At 49.7% G+C, this 21,998-nt stretch overlaps 1 protein-coding gene across 1 annotated transcript in view; it reads left to right on the top strand.

The window, feature by feature from the left end:
* The window catches only part of C4H19orf81 (chromosome 4 C19orf81 homolog), a 35,688-nt gene that overhangs the window by 13,227 nt on the left and 463 nt on the right, over positions 1-21,998 (top strand). Inside the window, exon 4 of the mRNA XM_077256300.1 lies at positions 15,560-15,682. Within this exon, the coding sequence (XP_077112415.1) occupies positions 15,560-15,682 (123 nt within the window). The remainder of the gene's footprint in view (positions 1-15,559; positions 15,683-21,998) is intronic.

Here is a 21,998-nt window from a genome sequence, read left to right as displayed (position 1 = left end):
CAATCCCTCCTACCTCCTCCAACCTCCTCCAACCTCCTCCTCCTCCACCTGTCCCTGGGCTCCAACACCGCCAGTTGCCGTCCAGAAGTGCTGTCCGCACAGTCCCGACAGTCCCTCCTCTGTTATTGGGGTTCAGTAACGTCAGCTGTTCCCCTGCTGTGTGTGTGGCAATCCCTCCTACCTCCTCCAACCTCCTCCAACCTCCTCCTCCTCCACCTGTCCCTGGGCTCCAACACCGCCAGTTGCCGTCCAGAAGTGCTGTCCGCACAGTCCCGACAGTCCCTCCTCTGTTATTGGGGTTCAGTAACGTCAGCTGTTCCCCTGCTGTGTGTGTGGCAATCCCTCCTACCTCCTCCAACCTCCTCCAACCTCCTCCTCCTCCACCTGTCCCTGGGCTCCAACACCGCCAGTTGCCGTCCAGAAGTGCTGTACGCACAGTCCCGACAGTCCCTCCTCTGTTATTGGGGTTCAGTAACGTCAGCTGTTCCCCTGCTGTGTGTGTGGCAATCCCTCCTACCTCCTCCAACCTCCTCCAACCTCCTCCTCCTCCACCTGTCCCTGGGCTCCAACACCGCCAGTTGCCGTCCAGAAGTGCTGTCCGTACAGTCCCGACAGTCCCTCCTCTGTTATTGGGGTTCAGTAACGTCAGCTGTTCCCCTGCTGTGTGTGTGGCAATCCCTCCTACCTCCTCCAACCTCCTCCAACCTCCTCCTCCTCCACCTGTCCCTGGGCTCCAACACCGCCAGTTGCCGTCCAGAAGTGCTGTCCGCACAGTCCCGACAGTCCCTCCTCTGTTATTGGGGTTCAGTAACGTCAGCTGTTCCCCTGCTGTGTGTGTGGCAATCCCTCCTACCTCCTCCAACCTCCTCCAACCTCCTCCTCCTCCACCTGTCCCTGGGCTCCAACACCGCCAGTTGCCGTCCAGAAGTGCTGTACGCACAGTCCCGACAGTCCCTCCTCTGTTATTGGGGTTCAGTAACGTCAGCTGTTCCCCTGCTGTGTGTGTGGCAATCCCTCCTACCTCCTCCAACCTCCTCCAACCTCCTCCTCCTCCACCTGTCCCTGGGCTCCAACACCGCCAGTTGCCGTCCAGAAGTGCTGTCCGCACAGTCCCGACAGTCCCTCCTCTGTTATTGGGGTTCAGTAACGTCAGCTGTTCCCCTGCTGTGTGTGTGGCAATCCCTCCTACCTCCTCCAACCTCCTCCAACCTCCTCCTCCTCCACCTGTCCCTGGGCTCCAACACCGCCAGTTGCCGTCCAGAAGTGCTGTACGCACAGTCCCGACAGTCCCTCCTCTGTTATTGGGGTTCAGTAACGTCAGCTGTTCCCCTGCTGTGTGTGTGGCAATCCCTCCTACCTCCTCCAACCTCCTCCAACCTCCTCCTCCTCCACCTGTCCCTGGGCTCCAACACCGCCAGTTGCCGTCCAGAAGTGCTGTACGCACAGTCCCGACAGTCCCTCCTCTGTTATTGGGGTTCAGTAACGTCAGCTGTTCCCCTGCTGTGTGTGGCAATCCCTCCTACCTCCTCCAACCTCCTCCAACCTCCTCCTCCTCCACCTGTCCCTGGGCTCCAACACCGCCAGTTGCCGTCCAGAAGTGCTGTACGCACAGTCCCGACAGTCCCTCCTCTGTTATTGGGGTTCAGTAACGTCAGCTGTTCCCCTGCTGTGTGTGTGGCAATCCCTCCTACCTCCTCCAACCTCCTCCAACCTCCTCCTCCTCCACCTGTCCCTGGGCTCCAACACCGCCAGTTGCCGTCCAGAAGTGCTGTACGCACAGTCCCGACAGTCCCTCCTCTGTTATTGGGGTTCAGTAACGTCAGCTGTTCCCCTGCTGTGTGTGTGGCAATCCCTCCTACCTCCTCCAACCTCCTCCAACCTCCTCCTCCTCCACCTGTCCCTGGGCTCCAACACCGCCAGTTGCCGTCCAGAAGTGCTGTACGCACAGTCCCGACAGTCCCTCCTCTGTTATTGGGGTTCAGTAACGTCAGCTGTTCCCCTGCTGTGTGTGTGGCAATCCCTCCTACCTCCTCCTACCTCCTCCAACCTCCTCCTCCTCCACCTGTCCCTGGGCTCCAACACCGCCAGTTGCCGTCCAGAAGTGCTGTCCGCACAGTCCCGACAGTCCCTCCTCTGTTATTGGGGTTCAGTAACGTCAGCTGTTCCCCTGCTGTGTGTGTGGCAATCCCTCCTACCTCCTCCAACCTCCTCCAACCTCCTCCTCCTCCACCTGTCCCTGGGCTCCAACACCGCCAGTTGCCGTCCAGAAGTGCTGTACGCACAGTCCCGACAGTCCCTCCTCTGTTATTGGGGTTCAGTAACGTCAGCTGTTCCCCTGCTGTGTGTGTGGCAATCCCTCCTACCTCCTCCAACCTCCTCCAACCTCCTCCTCCTCCACCTGTCCCTGGGCTCCAACACCGCCAGTTGCCGTCCAGAAGTGCTGTACGCACAGTCCCGACAGTCCCTCCTCTGTTATTGGGGTTCAGTAACGTCAGCTGTTCCCCTGCTGTGTGTGTGGCAATCCCTCCTACCTCCTCCTACCTCCTCCAACCTCCTCCTCCTCCACCTGTCCCTGGGCTCCAACACCGCCAGTTGCCGTCCAGAAGTGCTGTCCGCACAGTCCCGACAGTCCCTCCTCTGTTATTGGGGTTCAGTAACGTCAGCTGTTCCCCTGCTGTGTGTGTGGCAATCCCTCCTACCTCCTCCTACCTCCTCCAACCTCCTCCTCCTCCACCTGTCCCTGGGCTCCAACACCGCCAGTTGCCGTCCAGAAGTGCTGTACGCACAGTCCCGACAGTCCCTCCTCTGTTATTGGGGTTCAGTAACGTCAGCTGTTCCCCTGCTGTGTGTGTGGCAATCCCTCCTACCTCCTCCAACCTCCTCCAACCTCCTCCTCCTCCACCTGTCCCTGGGCTCCAACACCGCCAGTTGCCGTCCAGAAGTGCTGTACGCACAGTCCCGACAGTCCCTCCTCTGTTATTGGGGTTCAGTAACGTCAGCTGTTCCCCTGCTGTGTGTGTGGCAATCCCTCCTACCTCCTCCTACCTCCTCCAACCTCCTCCTCCACCTGTCCCTGGGCTCCAACACCGCCAGTTGCCGTCCAGAAGTGCTGTCCGCACAGTCCCGACAGTCCCTCCTCTGTTATTGGGGTTCAGTAACGTCAGCTGTTCCCCTGCTGTGTGTGTGGCAATCCCTCCTACCTCCTCCAACCTCCTCCAACCTCCTCCTCCTCCACCTGTCCCTGGGCTCCAACACCGCCAGTTGCCGTCCAGAAGTGCTGTACGCACAGTCCCGACAGTCCCTCCTCTGTTATTGGGGTTCAGTAACGTCAGCTGTTCCCCTGCTGTGTGTGTGGCAATCCCTCCTACCTCCTCCAACCTCCTCCAACCTCCTCCTCCTCCACCTGTCCCTGGGCTCCAACACCGCCAGTTGCCGTCCAGAAGTGCTGTACGCACAGTCCCGACAGTCCCTCCTCTGTTATTGGGGTTCAGTAACGTCAGCTGTTCCCCTGCTGTGTGTGTGGCAATCCCTCCTACCTCCTCCTACCTCCTCCAACCTCCTCCTCCTCCACCTGTCCCTGGGCTCCAACACCGCCAGTTGCCGTCCAGAAGTGCTGTCCGCACAGTCCCGACAGTCCCTCCTCTGTTATTGGGGTTCAGTAACGTCAGCTGTTCCCCTGCTGTGTGTGTGGCAATCCCTCCTACCTCCTCCAACCTCCTCCAACCTCCTCCTCCTCCACCTGTCCCTGGGCTCCAACACTGCCAGTTGCCGTCCAGAAGTGCTGTACGCACAGTCCCGACAGTCCCTCCTCTGTTATTGGGGTTCAGTAACGTCAGCTGTTCCCCTGCTGTGTGTGTGGCAATCCCTCCTACCTCCTCCAACCTCCTCCAACCTCCTCCTCCTCCACCTGTCCCTGGGCTCCAACACCGCCAGTTGCCGTCCAGAAGTGCTGTACGCACAGTCCCGACAGTCCCTCCTCTGTTATTGGGGTTCAGTAACGTCAGCTGTTCCCCTGCTGTGCAGCCGGCAGCGTGTACTGCGACCGCCACGCAGGCACAACAAGTTAAATTTAAGGGAACCTGCCCCCCCCCCCAGGCGTTTGTTACTGAAGGAGCCACCTTGTGCAGCAGTAATGATGCAAAGGGAAAAAGTGCCTCTTTTCGTGGTGCTCCTTGCACATTGCTCAGCGTTGTTTGAATCAGTCCATGGACATGCGCAGTGCATATCTGAACCTCCACTTCTCACTCATCTCCCTATGGCTTCTTCAGACTGTTCGGTGTCAGCTGGTCCCTAATAGCATGCCACGGCCGTGACACCGCACAGTCTGAAGAAGCCGTAGGGAGGGGAGTGAGAGGCGAGGATATGCACTGCGCATGGCCACGTATCTCAGGCCCCCAGTGGGATGAAATCAGAAGACAGTACGAGGCGGGATCTCGGCCAGCGCGGCCGCACAGGCGCAGCCAGCCTGACACCAAATGATGTCAGAAGACGGGCAGCGCAAAATGTGTGCATGGCCAAGGGCTAACCTAACAGCGCAGGCTCCGGGACTGATTCAAACAACGCTGAGGAGGCGGCGCACGGCGCCAAGGGGGTAAGAATGACGGCTGTGCTGCGTCACATCACAAAGGAAAGTTCCACCTACCGAACGGTATCACGGTAGGAGGGGACACTTTTCATAAGTGTTAGGTTCAGCATGTGCAAGGACCATAATTAAAAGAGCTAAGTTTACCTTTTCCAGCATTAGTGCTGTACACGATGGCTCTTTCAGCTACAAACGCCTGGGGGGGCGGTTAAAGTTTCCCTTTCAACTTGCTCCAGTGCAGGCTTCGGCCTACACTCTGCTCCCTCTCCTCCTCCTGCTGACCCTGGGCTCCAACACCGCCAGTTGGGGCCCGGTACTGCTAGCTGCACAGAGAAAAACACCAGCCAATGTGTCAGTGGGGTTCAGCACTGCCAGCTGTTCCCCTGCTGTGCAGCCGGCAACGTGTCCTGCAACTGCCACGCAGGCACAACAGACCCAAAAGCTGCCGCCAGTGCAGGCTTCGGCCTACACTCTGCTCCATCTCCTCCTCCTGCTGACCCCGGGCTCCAACACCGCCAGTTGGGGCCCGGTACTGCTAGCTGCACAGAGAAAAACACCAGCCAATGTGTCAGTGGGGTTCAGCACCGCCAGCTGTTCCCCTGCTGTGCAGCCGGCATCGTGTCCTGCAAAAGCCACGCAGACACAAGAACTGAAATTGAAGGGAACCTGTCCCCCCTCCCCCAGGCGTTTGTACGTTTTAAAGGCCACCTTGTACAGCGGTAATGCTGCATGTGTGCAAGGTGGCTCATAAACGTATTCTCCTCGCACATGTGGAACTGAAAACACGTCCAAAATGTGTCCTCTGTGTGACCATTTAACCGTCCCGGTGGTGTGACTTTCCTTTGTAATGACACGCTGCAACCCCCTTGGTAGCGCTGCCCGTCTTCTGGCATCATTGTTTGGCTGCCTGCGCCTCTGCGGCCGCCCTGACCCACACAACGCCCCTCGGTGTCTGATTTCTTGGGACTGCGAGGGTGTGATTGATGGGCAGGAGCGGTGCATATCTTCGCCTGTCCCTCATCTCCTTCCGCCTTCTGCGGACTGTGCGGCTTCATGGCCGTGGCATGCGATAAGGGATCAGATGACGCCGCACAGTCTGAAGCGGGTGTAAGGACCCGAGTGTGAGAGGCGAACATATGTGCTGCGCCAGGCCCTGAATCCCAGCCCCGCAGTGTTTTAACAATGTTAAGACACTGCGGGGCTGGGATTCTTGGTCATCGCGAACCACACCGGCCGACATTAAATGATGCCAGAACATGGGCAGCGCTAACAGCGCTAGGCCAGGGGATAACACGACAGCGCAGACTCCTGTACAGCAAATAACAACGCTCAGGAGGCTGCACCCAGCACCAAGGTGGGATTCTTGACATCTGTGCTGCGTCTCATTACAAAGGGAACTCGCGCCTCCAACACAGTTTGACTGTTTAAAGGGCTAAATGTTATACGTGTTTCATTCAGCGTGTGCAAGGAGCGAAATTAAAAGAGCAACCTTTGACTTGTGCAGCACTACTGCTGCATAAGCTGTGGCTCTTCTACTTTGTAACCCCTGAGGGGGGGGTTAAAGGTTACCTTTGAAATTGGTTCAATTAGGCTTCGGCCTACACTCTGCTCCCCCTGCAGAGCCCTGGGCTCCAACACCGCCAGTTGGGGCCCAGTACTGCTAGCTGCACAGAGAAAAACACCAGCCAATGTGTCAGTGGGGTTCAGCACCGCCAGCTGTTCCCCTGCTGTGCAGCCGGCAACGTGTCCTGCAACTGCCACGCAGGCACAACAGACCCAAAAGCTGCCGCCAGTGCAGGCTTCGGCCTACACTCTGCTCCCTCTCCTCCTCCTGCTGACCCCGGGCTCCAACACCGCCAGTTGGGGCCCGGTACTGCTAGCTGCACAGAGAAAAACACCAGCCAATGTGTCAGTGGGGTTCAGCACCGCCAGCTGTTCCCCTGCTGTGCAGCCGGCATCGTGTCCTGCAAAAGCCACGCAGACACAAGAACTGAAATTGAAGGGAACCTGTCCCCCCTCCCCCAGGCGTTTGTACGTTTTAAAGGCCACCTTGTACAGCGGTAATGCTGCATGTGTGCAAGGTGGCTCATAAACGTATTCTCCTCGCACATGTGGAACTGAAAACACGTCTAAAATGTGTCCTCTGTGTGACCATTTAACCGTCCCGGTGGTGTGACTTTCCTTTGTAATGACACGCTGCAACCCCCTTGGTAGCGCTGCCCGTCTTCTGGCATCATTGTTTGGCTGCCTGCGCCTCTGCGGCCGCCCTGACCCACACAACGCCCCTCGGTGTCTGATTTCTTGGGACTGCGAGGGTGTGATTGATGGGCAGGAGCGGTGCATATCTTCGCCTGTCCCTCATCTCCTTCCGCCTTCTGCGGACTGTGCGGCTTCATGGCCGTGGCATGCGATAAGGGATCAGATGACGCCGCACAGTCTGAAGTGGGTGTAAGGACCCGAGTGTGAGAGGCGAACATATGTGCTGCGCCAGGCCCTGAATCCCAGCCCCGCAGTGTTTTAACAATGTTAAGACACTGCGGAGCTGGGATTCTTGGTCATCGCGAACCACACCGGCCGACATTAAATGATGCCAGAACATGGGCAGCGCTAACAGCGCTAGGCCAGGGGATAACACGACAGCGCAGACTCCTGTACAGCAAATAACAACGCTCAGGAGGCTGCACCCAGCACCAAGGTGGGATTCTTGACATCTGTGCTGCGTCTCATTACAAAGGGAACTCGCGCCTCCAACACAGTTTGACTGTTTAAAGGGCTAAATGTTATACGTGTTTCATTCAGCGTGTGCAAGGAGCGAAATTAAAAGAGCAACCTTTGACTTGTGCAGCACTACTGCTGCATAAGCTGTGGCTCTTCTACTTTGTAACCCCTGAGGGGGGGGTTAAAGGTTACCTTTGAAATTGGTTCAATTAGGCTTCGGCCTACACTCTGCTCCCCCTGCAGAGCCCTGGGCTCCAACACCGCCAGTTGGGGCCCAGTACTGCTAGCTGCACAGAGAAAAACACCAGCCAATGTGTCAGTGGGGTTCAGCACCGCCAGCTGTTCCCCTGCTGTGCAGCCGGCAACGTGTCCTGCAACTGCCACGCAGGCACAACAGACCCAAAAGCTGCCGCCAGTGCAGGCTTCGGCCTACACTCTGCTCCCTCTCCTCCTCCTGCTGACCCCGGGCTCCAACACCGCCAGTTGGGGCCCGGTACTGCTAGCTGCACAGAGAAAAACACCAGCCAATGTGTCAGTGGGGTTCAGCACCGCCAGCTGTTCCCCTGCTGTGCAGCCGGCATCGTGTCCTGCAAAAGCCACGCAGACACAAGAACTGAAATTGAAGGGAACCTGTCCCCCCTCCCCCAGGCGTTTGTACGTTTTAAAGGCCACCTTGTACAGCGGTAATGCTGCATGTGTGCAAGGTGGCTCATAAACGTATTCTCCTCGCACATGTGGAACTGAAAACACGTCTAAAATGTGTCCTCTGTGTGACCATTTAACCGTCCCGGTGGTGTGACTTTCCTTTGTAATGACACGCTGCAACCCCCTTGGTAGCGCTGCCCGTCTTCTGGCATCATGGTTTGGCTGCCTGCGCCTCTGCGGCCGCCCTGACCCACACAACGCCCCTCGTTGTCTTAGTTATTGGGACTGCGAGGGTGTGATTGATGGGCATGATCAGTGCATCAGTTCGCCTGTCCCTCATCTCCTTCCGCCTTCTGCGGACTGTGCGGCTTCATGGCCGTGGCATGCGATAAGGGATCAGATGACGCCGCACAGTCTGAAGCGGGTGTAAGGACCCGAGTGTGAGAGGCGAACATATGTGCTGCGCCAGGCCCTGAATCCCAGCCCCGCAGTGTTTTAACAATGTTAAGACACTGCGGGGCTGGGATTCTTGGTCATCGCGAACCACACCGGCCGACATTAAATGATGCCAGAACATGGGCAGCGCTAACAGCGCTAGGCCAGGGGATAACACGACAGCGCAGACTCCTGTACAGCAAATAACAACGCTCAGGAGGCTGCACCCAGCACCAAGGTGGGATTCTTGACATCTGTGCTGCGTCTCATTACAAAGGGAACTCGCGCCTCCAACACAGTTTGACTGTTTAAAGGGCTAAATGTTATACGTGTTTCATTCAGCGTGTGCAAGGAGCGAAATTAAAAGAGCAACCTTTGACTTGTGCAGCACTACTGCTGCATAAGCTGTGGCTCTTCTACTTTGTAACCCCTGAGGGGGGGGTTAAAGGTTACCTTTGAAATTGGTTCAATTAGGCTTCGGCCTACACTCTGCTCCCCCTGCAGAGCCCTGGGCTCCAACACCGCCAGTTGGGGCCCAGTACTGCTAGCTGCACAGAGAAAAACACCAGCCAATGTGTCAGTGGGGTTCAGCACCGCCAGCTGTTCCCCTGCTGTGCAGCCGGCAACGTGTCCTGCAACTGCCACGCAGGCACAACAGACCCAAAAGCTGCCGCCAGTGCAGGCTTCGGCCTACACTCTGCTCCCTCTCCTCCTCCTGCTGACCCCGGGCTCCAACACCGCCAGTTGGGGCCCGGTACTGCTAGCTGCACAGAGAAAAACACCAGCCAATGTGTCAGTGGGGTTCAGCACCGCCAGCTGTTCCCCTGCTGTGCAGCCGGCATCGTGTCCTGCAAAAGCCACGCAGACACAAGAACTGAAATTGAAGGGAACCTGTCCCCCCTCCCCCAGGCGTTTGTACGTTTTAAAGGCCACCTTGTACAGCGGTAATGCTGCATGTGTGCAAGGTGGCTCATAAACGTATTCTCCTCGCACATGTGGAACTGAAAACACGTCTAAAATGTGTCCTCTGTGTGACCATTTAACCGTCCCGGTGGTGTGACTTTCCTTTGTAATGACACGCTGCAACCCCCTTGGTAGCGCTGCCCGTCTTCTGGCATCATGGTTTGGCTGCCTGCGCCTCTGCGGCCGCCCTGACCCACACAACGCCCCTCGTTGTCTTAGTTATTGGGACTGCGAGGGTGTGATTGATGGGCATGATCAGTGCATCAGTTCGCCTGTCCCTCATCTCCTTCCGCCTTCTGCGGACTGTGCGGCTTCATGGCCGTGGCATGCGATAAGGGATCAGATGACGCCGCACAGTCTGAAGCGGGTGTAAGGACCCGAGTGTGAGAGGCGAACATATGTGCTGCGCCAGGCCCTGAATCCCAGCCCCGCAGTGTTTTAACAATGTTAAGACACTGCGGGGCTGGGATTCTTGGTCATCGCGAACCACACCGGCCGACATTAAATCATGCCAGAACATGGGCAGCGCTAACAGCGCTAGGCCAGGGGATAACACGACAGCGCAGACTCCTGTACAGCAAATAACAACGCTCAGGAGGCTGCACCCAGCACCAAGGTGGGATTCTTGACATCTGTGCTGCGTCTCATTACAAAGGGAACTCGCGCCTCCAACGCAGTTTGACTGTATAAAGGGCTAAATGTTATACGTGTTCCTTTCAGCGTGTGCAAGGAGCGAAATTAAAAGAGCAACCTTTGACTTGTGCAGCACTACTGCTGCATAAGCTGTGGCTCTTCTACTTTGTAACCCCTGAGGGGGGGTTAAAGGTTACCTTTGAAATTGGTTCAATTAGGCTTCGGCCTACACTCTGCTCCCCCTGCAGAGCCCTGGGCTCCAACACCGCCAGTTGGGGCCCGGTACTGCTAGCTGCACAGAGAAAAACACCAGCCAATGTGTCAGTGGGGTTCAGCACCGCCAGCTGTTCCCCTGCTGTGCAGCCGGCATCGTGTCCTGCAAAAGCCACGCAGACACTTGCTCTTGTACCTTCTGCTCCCCATCCTGGTTCCAGTACCGTCAGCTGGTTCCGGGCAGAGCCTTTGGCTTAGGTGCCTCCCTCTGGGTATCCGAGTTCCACCAACGTCAGGTGGTCCTTGGTAGTGCTTTCAGGCATGGGTACCTCCTGCTTAGTAACCGGGTTCCAGTAACGTCAGCTGGTCCTCGGTAGTTCCATTGGCTCTTGGACCTTCGGCTACCCATCCGGGTTCCAGCACCGTCAGCTGGTTCTCGGCATTTTCTCAGCCTTCTTGTACCTTCTGCTACATTTCCAAGTTCAAGAGACTAAACACGATGACCCGGAAGAACACCCCTAAGATGACGACGACACCAGAGACGACAACCACCGTGATGACGACGACCCTGGAGACGATGACCCTGAAGACCACCGTGATGACGACGACCCCGGAGACGACGACCCTGAAGACCACCCCGATGACGACGACCCCGGAGACGACAACCCTGGAGACGACGACGACCTGGAAGACCGAGAAGCAGAAGAACAAGAGGCTGCAGAACAAAGAGCAGAAGAACATTAAGCATAACACTAAATATCAGAGCAAAAAATATTATCTAAATTATAAGCAGAAGAAGACTAAGCAGTGTATGGGGGTGAGTCCGTTCCTCCTCGTGGTGCCCCTGGATAAAGCCTGATGCTGCAGGCCAAACTGAACGCGGACAAATGTAACTCTTTTGTGACAGGCAGAACGGAAGGTGTAATCTTCAAACTTTTATAGATAACAACTACGGGAATGCCTGTCACAAATAAGAATATGATGAAGAAGTAGAATATGATGAAGATAATAGTAAAATAAAAAGAATATGAACAATGTAACCCAAAAAATAATAGGTAGAAGATGAAGAAGAAGATGAATAAGGTGAAGAAGTTGATGTCAAAGAAGCTGATGATGAGGATAATGAAGAAGAAAGCGTGGGAGAAGTAAAAAAGAAGGTGAAGGGCGTTGAAGTAGTGATAGTGAAACATCAATATGTGACATAAAAAAAAAAAAAATAACATAGTCAAATTCTTTCTAACGCCGAACGTCATAAAAAAAAAAAAATCCTGCTATTCTATTACATTGGGCTAAACCTCTGTGCCTTTAATGTCTCCGCCACGTCCCCCAATACATCCTACATTATTCTTAGTTGTTTTCCTTCATGTAGAATGAACCTACAAGTGTATAAAGGGTTTATTTTAATTCCGATATTTTCGTCCCATTGACTTGCATTGGGATCGGGTATCGGTATCGGATTGGATCCGATATTTTGACGGTATCGGCCGATACTTTCCGATACCGATACTTTCCGATATCGGAAAGTATCGCTCAACACTAATTACAATCCATTCTACCAAAGCAAACTTTAAACACCAAAAAGGCATGATCCTACTATGCCTCAGTATCTCCTTCAGCCTGAGCCCCAGCAACTTCCAGCGCAAAACAGAAGTATTCATCTCCAGGCAAAATTCCTACTGAACAGGCTACAATTTCCATACACTATTGTGTAGCTCCAACTCACAGACTACTCACAGATTCTGGTTTGTCTCTCTCCCACCTACAGCTCACATTTTAGCTGGACATTCACCAGCCGTACACTCAATTCTGCTCAATATCCAGCAGTCTCACACTCCTAGTGAACACAAACCCTGGTTCTTAGTCAAAGCAAGTCAGGTGCATCTAATCAATACTGGCAGTGTTAAGATTTAACCCTGTCCTACCTTACTTTGCTACACTACATACATATATACATCCTGTACATGAATAAATTAATGCACACACTGTACACATATACATAGGGTAACCCTTATGTATAACACAATCACATCATCTCACAGTGTACAAGCACTTCTTGCATCCTCACAATACAACTACCTGCACTCCTTTATTTTTTCTCCTGCCTGGGTATCAGCACACTAACACATCGAAAAGAAAGTGGCGCCCAAAGGAAAACTAAACTAAATGGTCTGAGTCTGTCACTCAAGAGGACCTTGTTACCATGGAAACCATGGAATGTCTATTATAAGTGGAGCGCGGAGCATTCTATATCTGTGTATCCGTTACTTACAGTTTAAAAGATTTGTAAAAAAAAAAAAAGAGAACCAAAGAAGAGTCTGAATGCATACAGATCAAATGTATTAATAGCGTTAAATTACTGTCGGAGACGTATCCAACTTGGCGGAATTATTTTAATGAGTTTTTTTTCGCGGCGTACGGAGATAATCTGCAGAAGGTCAGGAGGTTGATTTGAATTTACAGCATTCACTTCACACAGCTTTTTGAAGTTGGAATCATTAGAAGATGTTGCAGTATCGGAATTAAGTAGATTGCTTCAAAAACACTTTTTATGTTTTTTTATTTTCTTTTTCATATTATTTTGTATTCTTAAACTGTGTTCCTGCCATTTTACCCTGGTGCCTGGGTGATGGGTGCTGGCAGTCGGAGCTGTTGGAGATCATTACTTGTCACTTCTCATTTCATATGAAATCTCATTAACACATTATCTAGCATGGGGAGAAGTAGTATGTCGCTCTCCTGCTGCAATTGTACTACCCTTCCCATGAAGCTCAGCCAGTAATCCCAGTTTCTCACATTTGTCGAATGATCACATCTATCAAACACTCTATTTAACGATTGTCATGGAATCAAAGGAAAACTCCAGCCATCACATAATATGTCCACCGCCCCAAATAGGAAAACAATATTGACTCTTTTTTTAAGAAATAAATATTATTTCATTTTCTTATTTTAATTTTGCCCCAAAATGTTTTCACATTTTTCTCCCATCCTAGTGGATTTTAGTTATCCTCCAGTACTTAATTCTGTCAAACATCCTTAGGCGTTGTGCACACAGAGTCTTAAAGTTTTTAGATTTGGTAAAAAACATTTTAAGGTCAAGCTCCTATGTTGAGTTTTTGGTGATTTTTTTTACGTATTTTAGAAAAAATGCAAGTAACCAATTTTACATATCTGGTGCAAAAATGGTGCAAAAAATGGGCAAAATCATAACCTCACCAAAAGCGCATCAAGGGAACGTAGCCAAAAGTTTTTACTCAATTTCTGATCCAAAAAATCCGTAAAATTCTCCATGTGCACATAGCCTTCTGAGGAGTTAATTTGGCAAAATCTCCAAAATTCTCCTCTAAATCTCAAAACTCAAAAACATTGAGTTTCTGCTCAGTTTCTGATCTGAAAACTCAGCAAATAGACTCTTAATGCACATAGCCTTAGGCTTTATTCACACATCAGTATTTCTGATCAGTGTTTCATTACCAGGAGTGTCTTGAAAACCAAGTGTTGATCTTTTAATTATAGTTTTTCTCTGTATTTTTCAGTCCTGATTTTGGCATACAAATGCTGATAAAAAATATTGAATGAGCCCTTAGTTTTTGGAGCTGAAAAAATCCCAAATTCTACTCAAAAGCTCAAAACTCCTCAAACCTTGGATTTTCTGCTTATTTTCTGCTCTGGAAATTGAGCAAAAATCTCAGTGTGAAGATATCCTACATATATATGCACATAGAGGTTTTTTTAGGATTCTTTTAGGTCAAATCTGCTCCAAAAAACCATTAAGCCACTTGAAAGACATCTGTGTAAATTCCCGCTTTGAATGCTAGGCACCATGGCGCCTTTATTGAGGATGATGCGTGAAGTATCAGATGGTATAATCTTTGGGACTTTTTGTGCCGCTAGATCAGGAAGTTATGGGGGTTAATTATCTGGTAGCATTTTGAGCTTGTGCCTCTTCAAAACCATTTCAGAAAATGAAAAACTCCTCCACAGACTTCCCTGAAGCGATTTTCACTACAGAACCCATAATTTTTGAACATCTCAGAAGCGCTCCTTGTGCATTACAGGTCTGTATGGACACAAAACGGGGAATTCATTATATATTTTCATGGAGATTTAATCCCAAGAATATTTAAAATTTTCTATATTTTTCCAAAACTTAGAAATTGCCATTTAATTATTTTCACAATTTAATAGCCGTTTATAGGTAAATGCACATTTAATAAAACTAATGTTTCATACATTAGAAATAAACTGATTTGTGTTGGGCTAAAAAGCCCTTAATTTATAAAGAATTGCACATATTTTATGCAATTTGGCATATTTGGGGTTATTTTTTGGCTTAAAACTCAATTATGTATAATAGAAATGTTTATAAACTTCCCAAATCCATGACGGCTACATTCCTATAACCCCATCCACTTTTTTATTACTTTTTAACAGTATCGAGATGTGAGAAAAGGGACAACTTGGAGGGAAAATATGGTGTGTGCCTAATTTCCAACTTTTCCATTGTACGAAAGTGGCCAGAAAATTCTTATCAGAGATTATGTTAAAAGGGAGAGTTACCAGTGTGAGACAAGTAATGACTAACAGTCTTCGTTCCTGATCTACATACATGACTCACACTGGTAACGCCCTCTCTCATTTATAATAATCTCTGGAGGCAGATTCTTGGGGAGATCTATGTCCAGCCCATAGATCTTAACAGCTCATTTACTTATTTAAAAAAAAAACTTGGATTTCTCTGGAATAAGACATCAGATCGCAGATATCAAGGTGTAATTTTATTCACCTTCCTATTACCTGCATGTCCATATAGATGGTTTAAGAGGGTTGATCCTATGGACAGATTCCTTTTAAAGGAGCCTCAAGGGGTAAGAAGCCAGTGAAAGGGATAAGATTGATAACATTACGTTTAGAGTAATAATAAGGAAAAGAAGAGCCAATAAAAATACACAAAGTGTGTAACTTTGGACACACTCGCTTCTGATGTAGTCACTGCTGCCTGTGGGTTATTCTATAGACCCTCAAAACTTGTCAGCCCACAATTCCAGATCTAGCTGCGGGTTCTTGCTCCAGGGTGCCTTGACTGTTAGAATAAATAACTTTTTATCCTTCTAGTTGTGTATATTTCACTTTTTTTCTCTCACCTAAATATTCCAAAAATATTATAATTATTATTACTATCGTTTTATGTGCCTCGTGATACTATTTTAAATTAATCTGCCTTTTGAGAAATTTTCTACAGCTAATAGTCTGTATCCATTTCAATAGAGAAAAACAAAATTCTCCATCGGTGCAAATTCCCCTCTCAACTCTATTCAATAAGTGTTTCTGTATCGTTTTTTCCTCCTACAAGTCATAAAATGATTTCAGACCCCGTGATATTTTAAAAGCCATAGAACACATTGTGCCAAAAGCCTTTGAGAAGAAACAAGTGAGTAAGATCCAAATCGAGAACACGAACGTCATCCTTGGAATGGCGGGACGCAAAAACAGGTCACTTCAAAAATTAGACGAAATAAGTGTTTACTAGGTATAAAACTAGAAAAAAAAAAGCAATTTAGTGAGAGGTGAAATGCATTAAAGCTATTACCAGGAGGGACTCAACTACATCCTTTTATGCGGCTAGTAATTAAAATGTTGTGGCTTGAGACCAAAAAATAATTTGATATTACCTCACCCCGTTGCTGCGCCATGGAATGAGAGATTTTAAAGAGGTTAGTAATGGGATTTTATTTTGCTTGTCCGCCCCTGTACAGAAAACTGCAGAAAAGGGAAAGAAATAATGAAATTGTGATGTCTGGAGACATTCGGCTCAGAACAAGGCTGACCCTTCAAGCTGTAATTGGTGATCTTTTTACAGAATAGATGAAGTTTGCGAAAGGCTGTGGCAATATGATTGTCTTTCCCCTGGTGGTTTTTATACTTAAACTTGGCAGTCATCTAACACAGACTTTTACAATACGATGAAGGCTATTTTACTGATTTTACAACATGTTAGGTTCTTATATTCATAAGTAGAGTTGAGCGACTATGTGTCATGTCGGACGCTGTTCATACCAGGACGTTCGACAGACAGCGGTAATTCTGCTTTTGTCCACTATGTGCTCAGTGGCGTCGGCTAGATTTTATCTAGCTGGTCCGGGGTTAATTTAGCTGGTGCTCGGATTGGAAGCTGGGCCACGCCCACTGCCTTTAAATAGTTCTTGTGAACATTGGGAGTCGCTGATTATAGCTTCTGTCTTGTGCTTGGTTATCTCGGTCTGGAGTGGTGAGCTAGGAGTTGGAGTATCGTTGCTGGTGGTGTATTTCCCTTTGTCTTATTTTCTCCTTCCTATATTTGTATTTATTTTGCCCTGTGCACTTATAGTGTATTCCTGAGTGACTGCGGCGTGTTGCATATTTTTCCGTTATCCTTGTCTGTGCTAACTGTGGGTAATGGTGTGTGGTCTCTTCACTGGGTGGTGGGTGGTGGTTTCAGCCTAGGGTTGAAACAGGAGACAGAGTGAGGGTGGAGGCTCAGACATGCACACCATCAGTGTAAACTCTGGGAGAGGGTCAGTCAGGGTTTCCCTAGTCTGAGGGAAATTGCAGGGGCCCAGGTCATTAGCTCTTGAATACCTAGGTCTCCCGTGACATTATAATCGGCCAACATTATTTGAAATTCCATGGATCCCATGAATTCCATAACCCGCCAGTTGGAGGCGCTGTCCCTACAGGTCACTGAGTTGAGGGGGGCAGTGCAGCAACAGGGACTAGCAGTATCTAATGTGCAAGCCGGAGTGACAGGTAGAGTTGCTGAGCCTAAGTTTCCTTTGCCTGAAAAGTTTACTGGGGAACGCAGTAAATTTGTTACTTTTCGTGAAGCTTGCAAACTGTATTTTCGGATGCGTCCGATTTCCTCAGGTACTGAGGCTCAGTGTGTGGGCCTGGTGTTGTCATTATTAAACGGGGACCCCCAAGCATGGGCGTTTTCTTTGCCATCTGATTCTGCTGCATTTAACTCTGTGGAGAGGTTTTTCTCTGTTCTTGGACACATTTACGATGATCCTGACAGAATGGCTCTAGCAGAATCTAAGATACGCATTATTCGCCAGGGGGAGCGTGTTGCAGAGGATTACTGTTCTGAATTTCGCCGCTGGGCGGTCGACACTCAGTGGAATGATCCTGCGCAGCGGTGTCAGTTTACTCACGGGGTTTCTGGAAGGGTTAATAAATCCCTCCTGATGTACGAGACTCCTGCTTCACTAGATTCCGCTATGAGTCTTGTTGTCCGCATTGATCGCCGTTTGCATCAGGGGGAGCATGAGACGCCGCCTGTGGGAGAAGGTTTAGGTTCACGTGTGGTTGCTGCAGGTGAGCCCACGGAACCTATGCAAATCGCAGGGGTGTCACATGTTAAGCATCAAGCCCCTGTGCTCAGGAAGCAGGGAGCCTGTTTTTACTGCAGTAAAACTGGTCATTTTGTTAATGTGTGCCCTCTGCTGTCAAAAAAAAACGCAATGGCAGAAAACTTCTAAGCTCAGAGGGTGTGGAGGAGTCCAATCTGAGCTTATGTATATCCTCCATGGTGGTTTCTCAATGCATGCTCACTGCCAAAGTTATTGTCGCTGCCAGAGAGCTGCCAATCACGGTTTTTGTGGATAGTGGTTCTGCCACAAATCTCATTGATGAGGAGTTTGCGCGCACAGCCGGTTTTAGGGTTGAAAAACTGCCTCATCCTATCCGCATGGTCACCATCAATGCTGCTCCTCTCCCACAGGGGGAGATTACTGAGTTTGTGGCTGAGGTGAAACTCCACATTGGGGTTCTTCATTTCGAGCAGGTTACATGTAAGGTGCTCAAGAGTCTTCCAGCACAATTGGTTCTGGGTTTTCCATGGTTGTCTATGCACAACCCGGTTATTGACTGGAAAACTCAGGACATAATTCAGTGGAGCGAATTCTGCCAGGAGAATTGCTTGGCCACATGTGTGTCTGCTGTGACTTCAAGCGTTCCTGAGTCACTTCTGGATTTTGTGGATGTGTTCTCTGAGAAGGGTTGTTCAGAGTTGCCACCACATCGCCGCTATGACTGTACTATCAGGTTTAAACCAGGGGCCAAATTGCCTAAAGCAAGGATGTTTAACATCTCCGGTCCGGAGAGACAAGCGCTAAAGCTTGACCTCAGGGGGGCGAACAACCTCATAAGAGTCCGTCAAGGTGATGAGTGGAAGACGGCTTTTAATACCCCTGAGGGTCATTTTGAAAATTTGGTGATGCCATTTGGGTTGACAAACGCACCTGCAGTGTTTCAACATTTCATAAATGATGTGTTCTCGCATGTTTTGGGGAAATTCGTTATTGTGTACCTAGATGACATTCTCATATATTCTTGCGACTGTGATACTCATTTAGATCATGTCAGGCAGGTGTTACAGCTTCTCAGAGAGAATAAGCTATATGCAAAACTTGAGAAATGTGTTTTTTCGGTTCAGGAGTTGCCTTTCTTGGGTTTTATTGTGTCTGCTTCTGGTTTCAAAATGGACGCCGCTAAGGTGCAAGCGGTGTTGCATTTGGAACGGCCTGATAACCTAAAAGCTCTTCAGCGGTTCCTTGGGTTTTCTAACTACTATAGGAAGTTTATCAAAGATTTTTCTATCATTTCTAAACCGCTTACAGACATGACTAAAAAGTGTACCAATTTCTCCGTTTGGCCTGAGGCCGCTGTGCGCGCATTTGAATTTCTTAAAAACAGTTTTGTTTCGGCCCCCATTCTTGTGCAGCCAGACGTATCGAAACCTTTTGTCGTGGAAGTCGATGCGTCGGAGGTTGGTGTGGGGGGCGGTGCTGTCACAAGGCTCATCCTTGAGCGGTTTGCGACCATGCACATATTTTTCCAAGAAACTGTTGCCCGCCGAACGTAACTACGATATCGGCAACAGGGAGTTGTTGGCAATCAAATTGGCCTTTGAAGAATGGCGACACTTCTTGGAGGGGTCGGTTCATCAGGTTACTGTTATTACCGACCATAAGAATTTGCTTTATTTGGAGTCTACCAAACGTCTGTCTCCCAGGCAGGCTCGCTGGGTATTGTTTTTCACGCGGTTCAACTTTGTTGTCACTTACAGACCTGGGTCTAAAAACACTAAGGCGGATGCTCTGTCCAGGTGTTTTCCGGGGGGAGAACCTCGGGAAGATCCAGTACCCATCCTTCAAAAGGGTGTTGTGGTTTCGGCTCTCACTACCGAGGTTGAGGCTGAGGTTGCCGAGGCCCAAGAGGAGGTACCATCTGAGCTTCCCATCAACAAAACGTTTGTACTGCTTCATCTCCGCTTAAAGGTTTTGGCGGAGCATCATGATGCTGTCCTGGCTGGCCACCCAGGGGTTAGGGGTACCTTGGAGTTGGTGACACGTCGGATTTGGTTGCCCAAGATCCGACAGGACATGGTCTCATACGTGTCAGCTTGCACCACGTGCGCTAGGGCTAAGACGCCCCGCTCCCGTCCTGTTGGCACACTACTTCCTCTCGAGGTACCTAGTAAGCCATGGACGGAAATCTCCATGGATTTTATCACTAACTTGCCCTCCTCAGCTGGGAACACGGTCATCTTGGTGATTGTTGATCGGTTCTCAAAAATGTCACACTTTGTGTCTTTGCCTTCGTTGCCTAACGCTAAGACTCTGGCTCAGGTATTTGTGCAGGAAGTGGTCAGACTTCATGGGGTTCCGTCTGACATCGTTTCTGATAGGGGGTCTCAGTTTGTGGCAACATTTTGGAAAGCATTTTGCTCACGGCTGGGGATCAAGTTGTCTCATTCTTCGGCGTTTCATCCTCAGTCAAATGGTCAGACCGAGCGTATGAACCAAAATTTGGAACAGTACTTACGCTGCTTTGTTTCTGATAACCAGGAGGAGTGGTCGACGTTCCTTCCTTTGGCTGAGTTTGCCATCAATAATCACCGCCAGGAGTCTTCTGGGGAGTCTCCGTTTTTTTGTGTTTACGGGCTACATCCTCAATTTTGTACTTTGAGTTAGGGGGGCTCTTCCGGCGTCCTGGAGGAAGACCAGTTAGGAGCACAATTATCATGAGTCTGGAGGAGAGTTAAACACCGCCTGTTGAGTGTGGGTGCTAGGTACAAACGTGTGGCTGACAGTAAGCGTGTGCCAGGTCCGGACCTGAGTGTGGATGACTGGGTGTGGTTATCCACAAAAAACATAAGACTCAAAATACCGTCCCTTAAATTGGGTCCAAGGTTTATTGGTCCTTTTAGGGTCGCCGCCGTCATTAACCCAGTAGCGTACCGGTTGGAGCTTCCTACGGTGTATAAGATACACAACGTGTTCCACAGATCTTTGCTAAAAAAGGTGGTGGGTCTTGTGGACTTGACACCAATGCCTTCTCCAGTCTTGGTGGATGGTAATTTGGAATTCGAAGTCTCCAAGGTGGTTGACTCTTGTGTAGTGCGCCGCGCTTTACAGTACTTGGTACCATGGCGTGGTTATGGGCCTGAGGAAAGGTCCTGGGTACCAGCCTCGGACGTTCATGCGGATCGGCTGGTCAGTATGTTTCACTGCCGTCATCCGGACAAGCTAGGTCCTATAAGCCGTGAGGGCCCTGGAGTCCCTCGTAGAAGGCGGGGTACTGTCATGTCGGACGCCTTTCATACCAGGGCGTTCGACAGACAGCAGTAATTCCGCTTTTATCCACTATGTGCTCAGTGGTGTCGGCTAGATTTTATCTAGCTAGTCCGGGGTTAATTTAGCTGGTGCTTGGATTGGAAGCTGGGCCACACCCACTGCCTTTAAATAGTTCTTCTGAACATTGGGCGTCGCCGATTATAGCTTCTGTCTTGTGCTTGGTTATCTCGGTCTGGAGTGGTGAGCTAGGAGTTGGAGTATCGTTGCTGGTGGTGTATTTCCCTGTCTTATTTTCTCCATCCTATATTTATATTTATTTTGCCCTGTGCACTTATAGTGTATTCCTGAGTGATTGTGGCGTGTTGCATATTTTTCCGTTATCCTTGTCTGTGCTAACTGTGGGTATTGGTGTGTGGTCTCTTCACTGGGTGGTGGGTGGTGGTTTCAGCCTAGGGTTGAAACAGGAGACAGGGTGAGGGTGGAGGCTCAGACATGCACACCATCAGTGTAAACCCTGGGAGAGGGTCAGTCAGGGTTTCCCTAGTCTGAGGGAAATCGCAGGGGCCCGGGTCATTAGCTCTTGCATACCTAGGTTTCCAATGACACTATGTTCGGAATCGGTCACTGATTCAGAATTTGCCATATTCGTGCCATATTGGTACCCTATTCGTGCCGAATTTATGGTTGATGATTGGCTCCGAACATATTCGGTAATTTCTGCTACCATTGACTCCAATAACGTTCGGCTGTGTTCGGCGAATATTGAAAAAACAATATTTACCGCTGATCATAATCGGGACCAAGTTTTAAAAAATTCGCTCAACTCTATTCGTAAGACAATACTTGTCATATGATACTGTCGACATTAGCCCCTCAACTCAACATTGTCTAGGATGCTGAAATGTCAAGGTTTGTCAGATCCCACCACAGTAGAGCTAATATAGTCATCCATTTGTTGTTTTCTAATATAAGGGGAATACCCACTATTGATTTTTTTGCTTCCGTCTTCCATGATAAAAGTAATTTTAGACTTCTGGACTCCAAAAGTAGCTCTTTCCATCTCATCAATGTCACAAGCGGTCAAAAGGTCTACAATCTGATAACATCGTCAATCTACTCCAAATATCGTAGCTTGGAATTCAAAGATGGGACATCTCAGCACTGTGTCTATCACGTCTACAGAAAAATGTTGA

Source organism: Ranitomeya variabilis, chromosome 4 (assembly GCF_051348905.1).
Source record: "Ranitomeya variabilis isolate aRanVar5 chromosome 4, aRanVar5.hap1, whole genome shotgun sequence".
NCBI classification, from domain to species: Eukaryota; Metazoa; Chordata; class Amphibia; order Anura; family Dendrobatidae; genus Ranitomeya; species Ranitomeya variabilis.
This window is presented reverse-complemented; position numbering and strand designations above follow the sequence as displayed.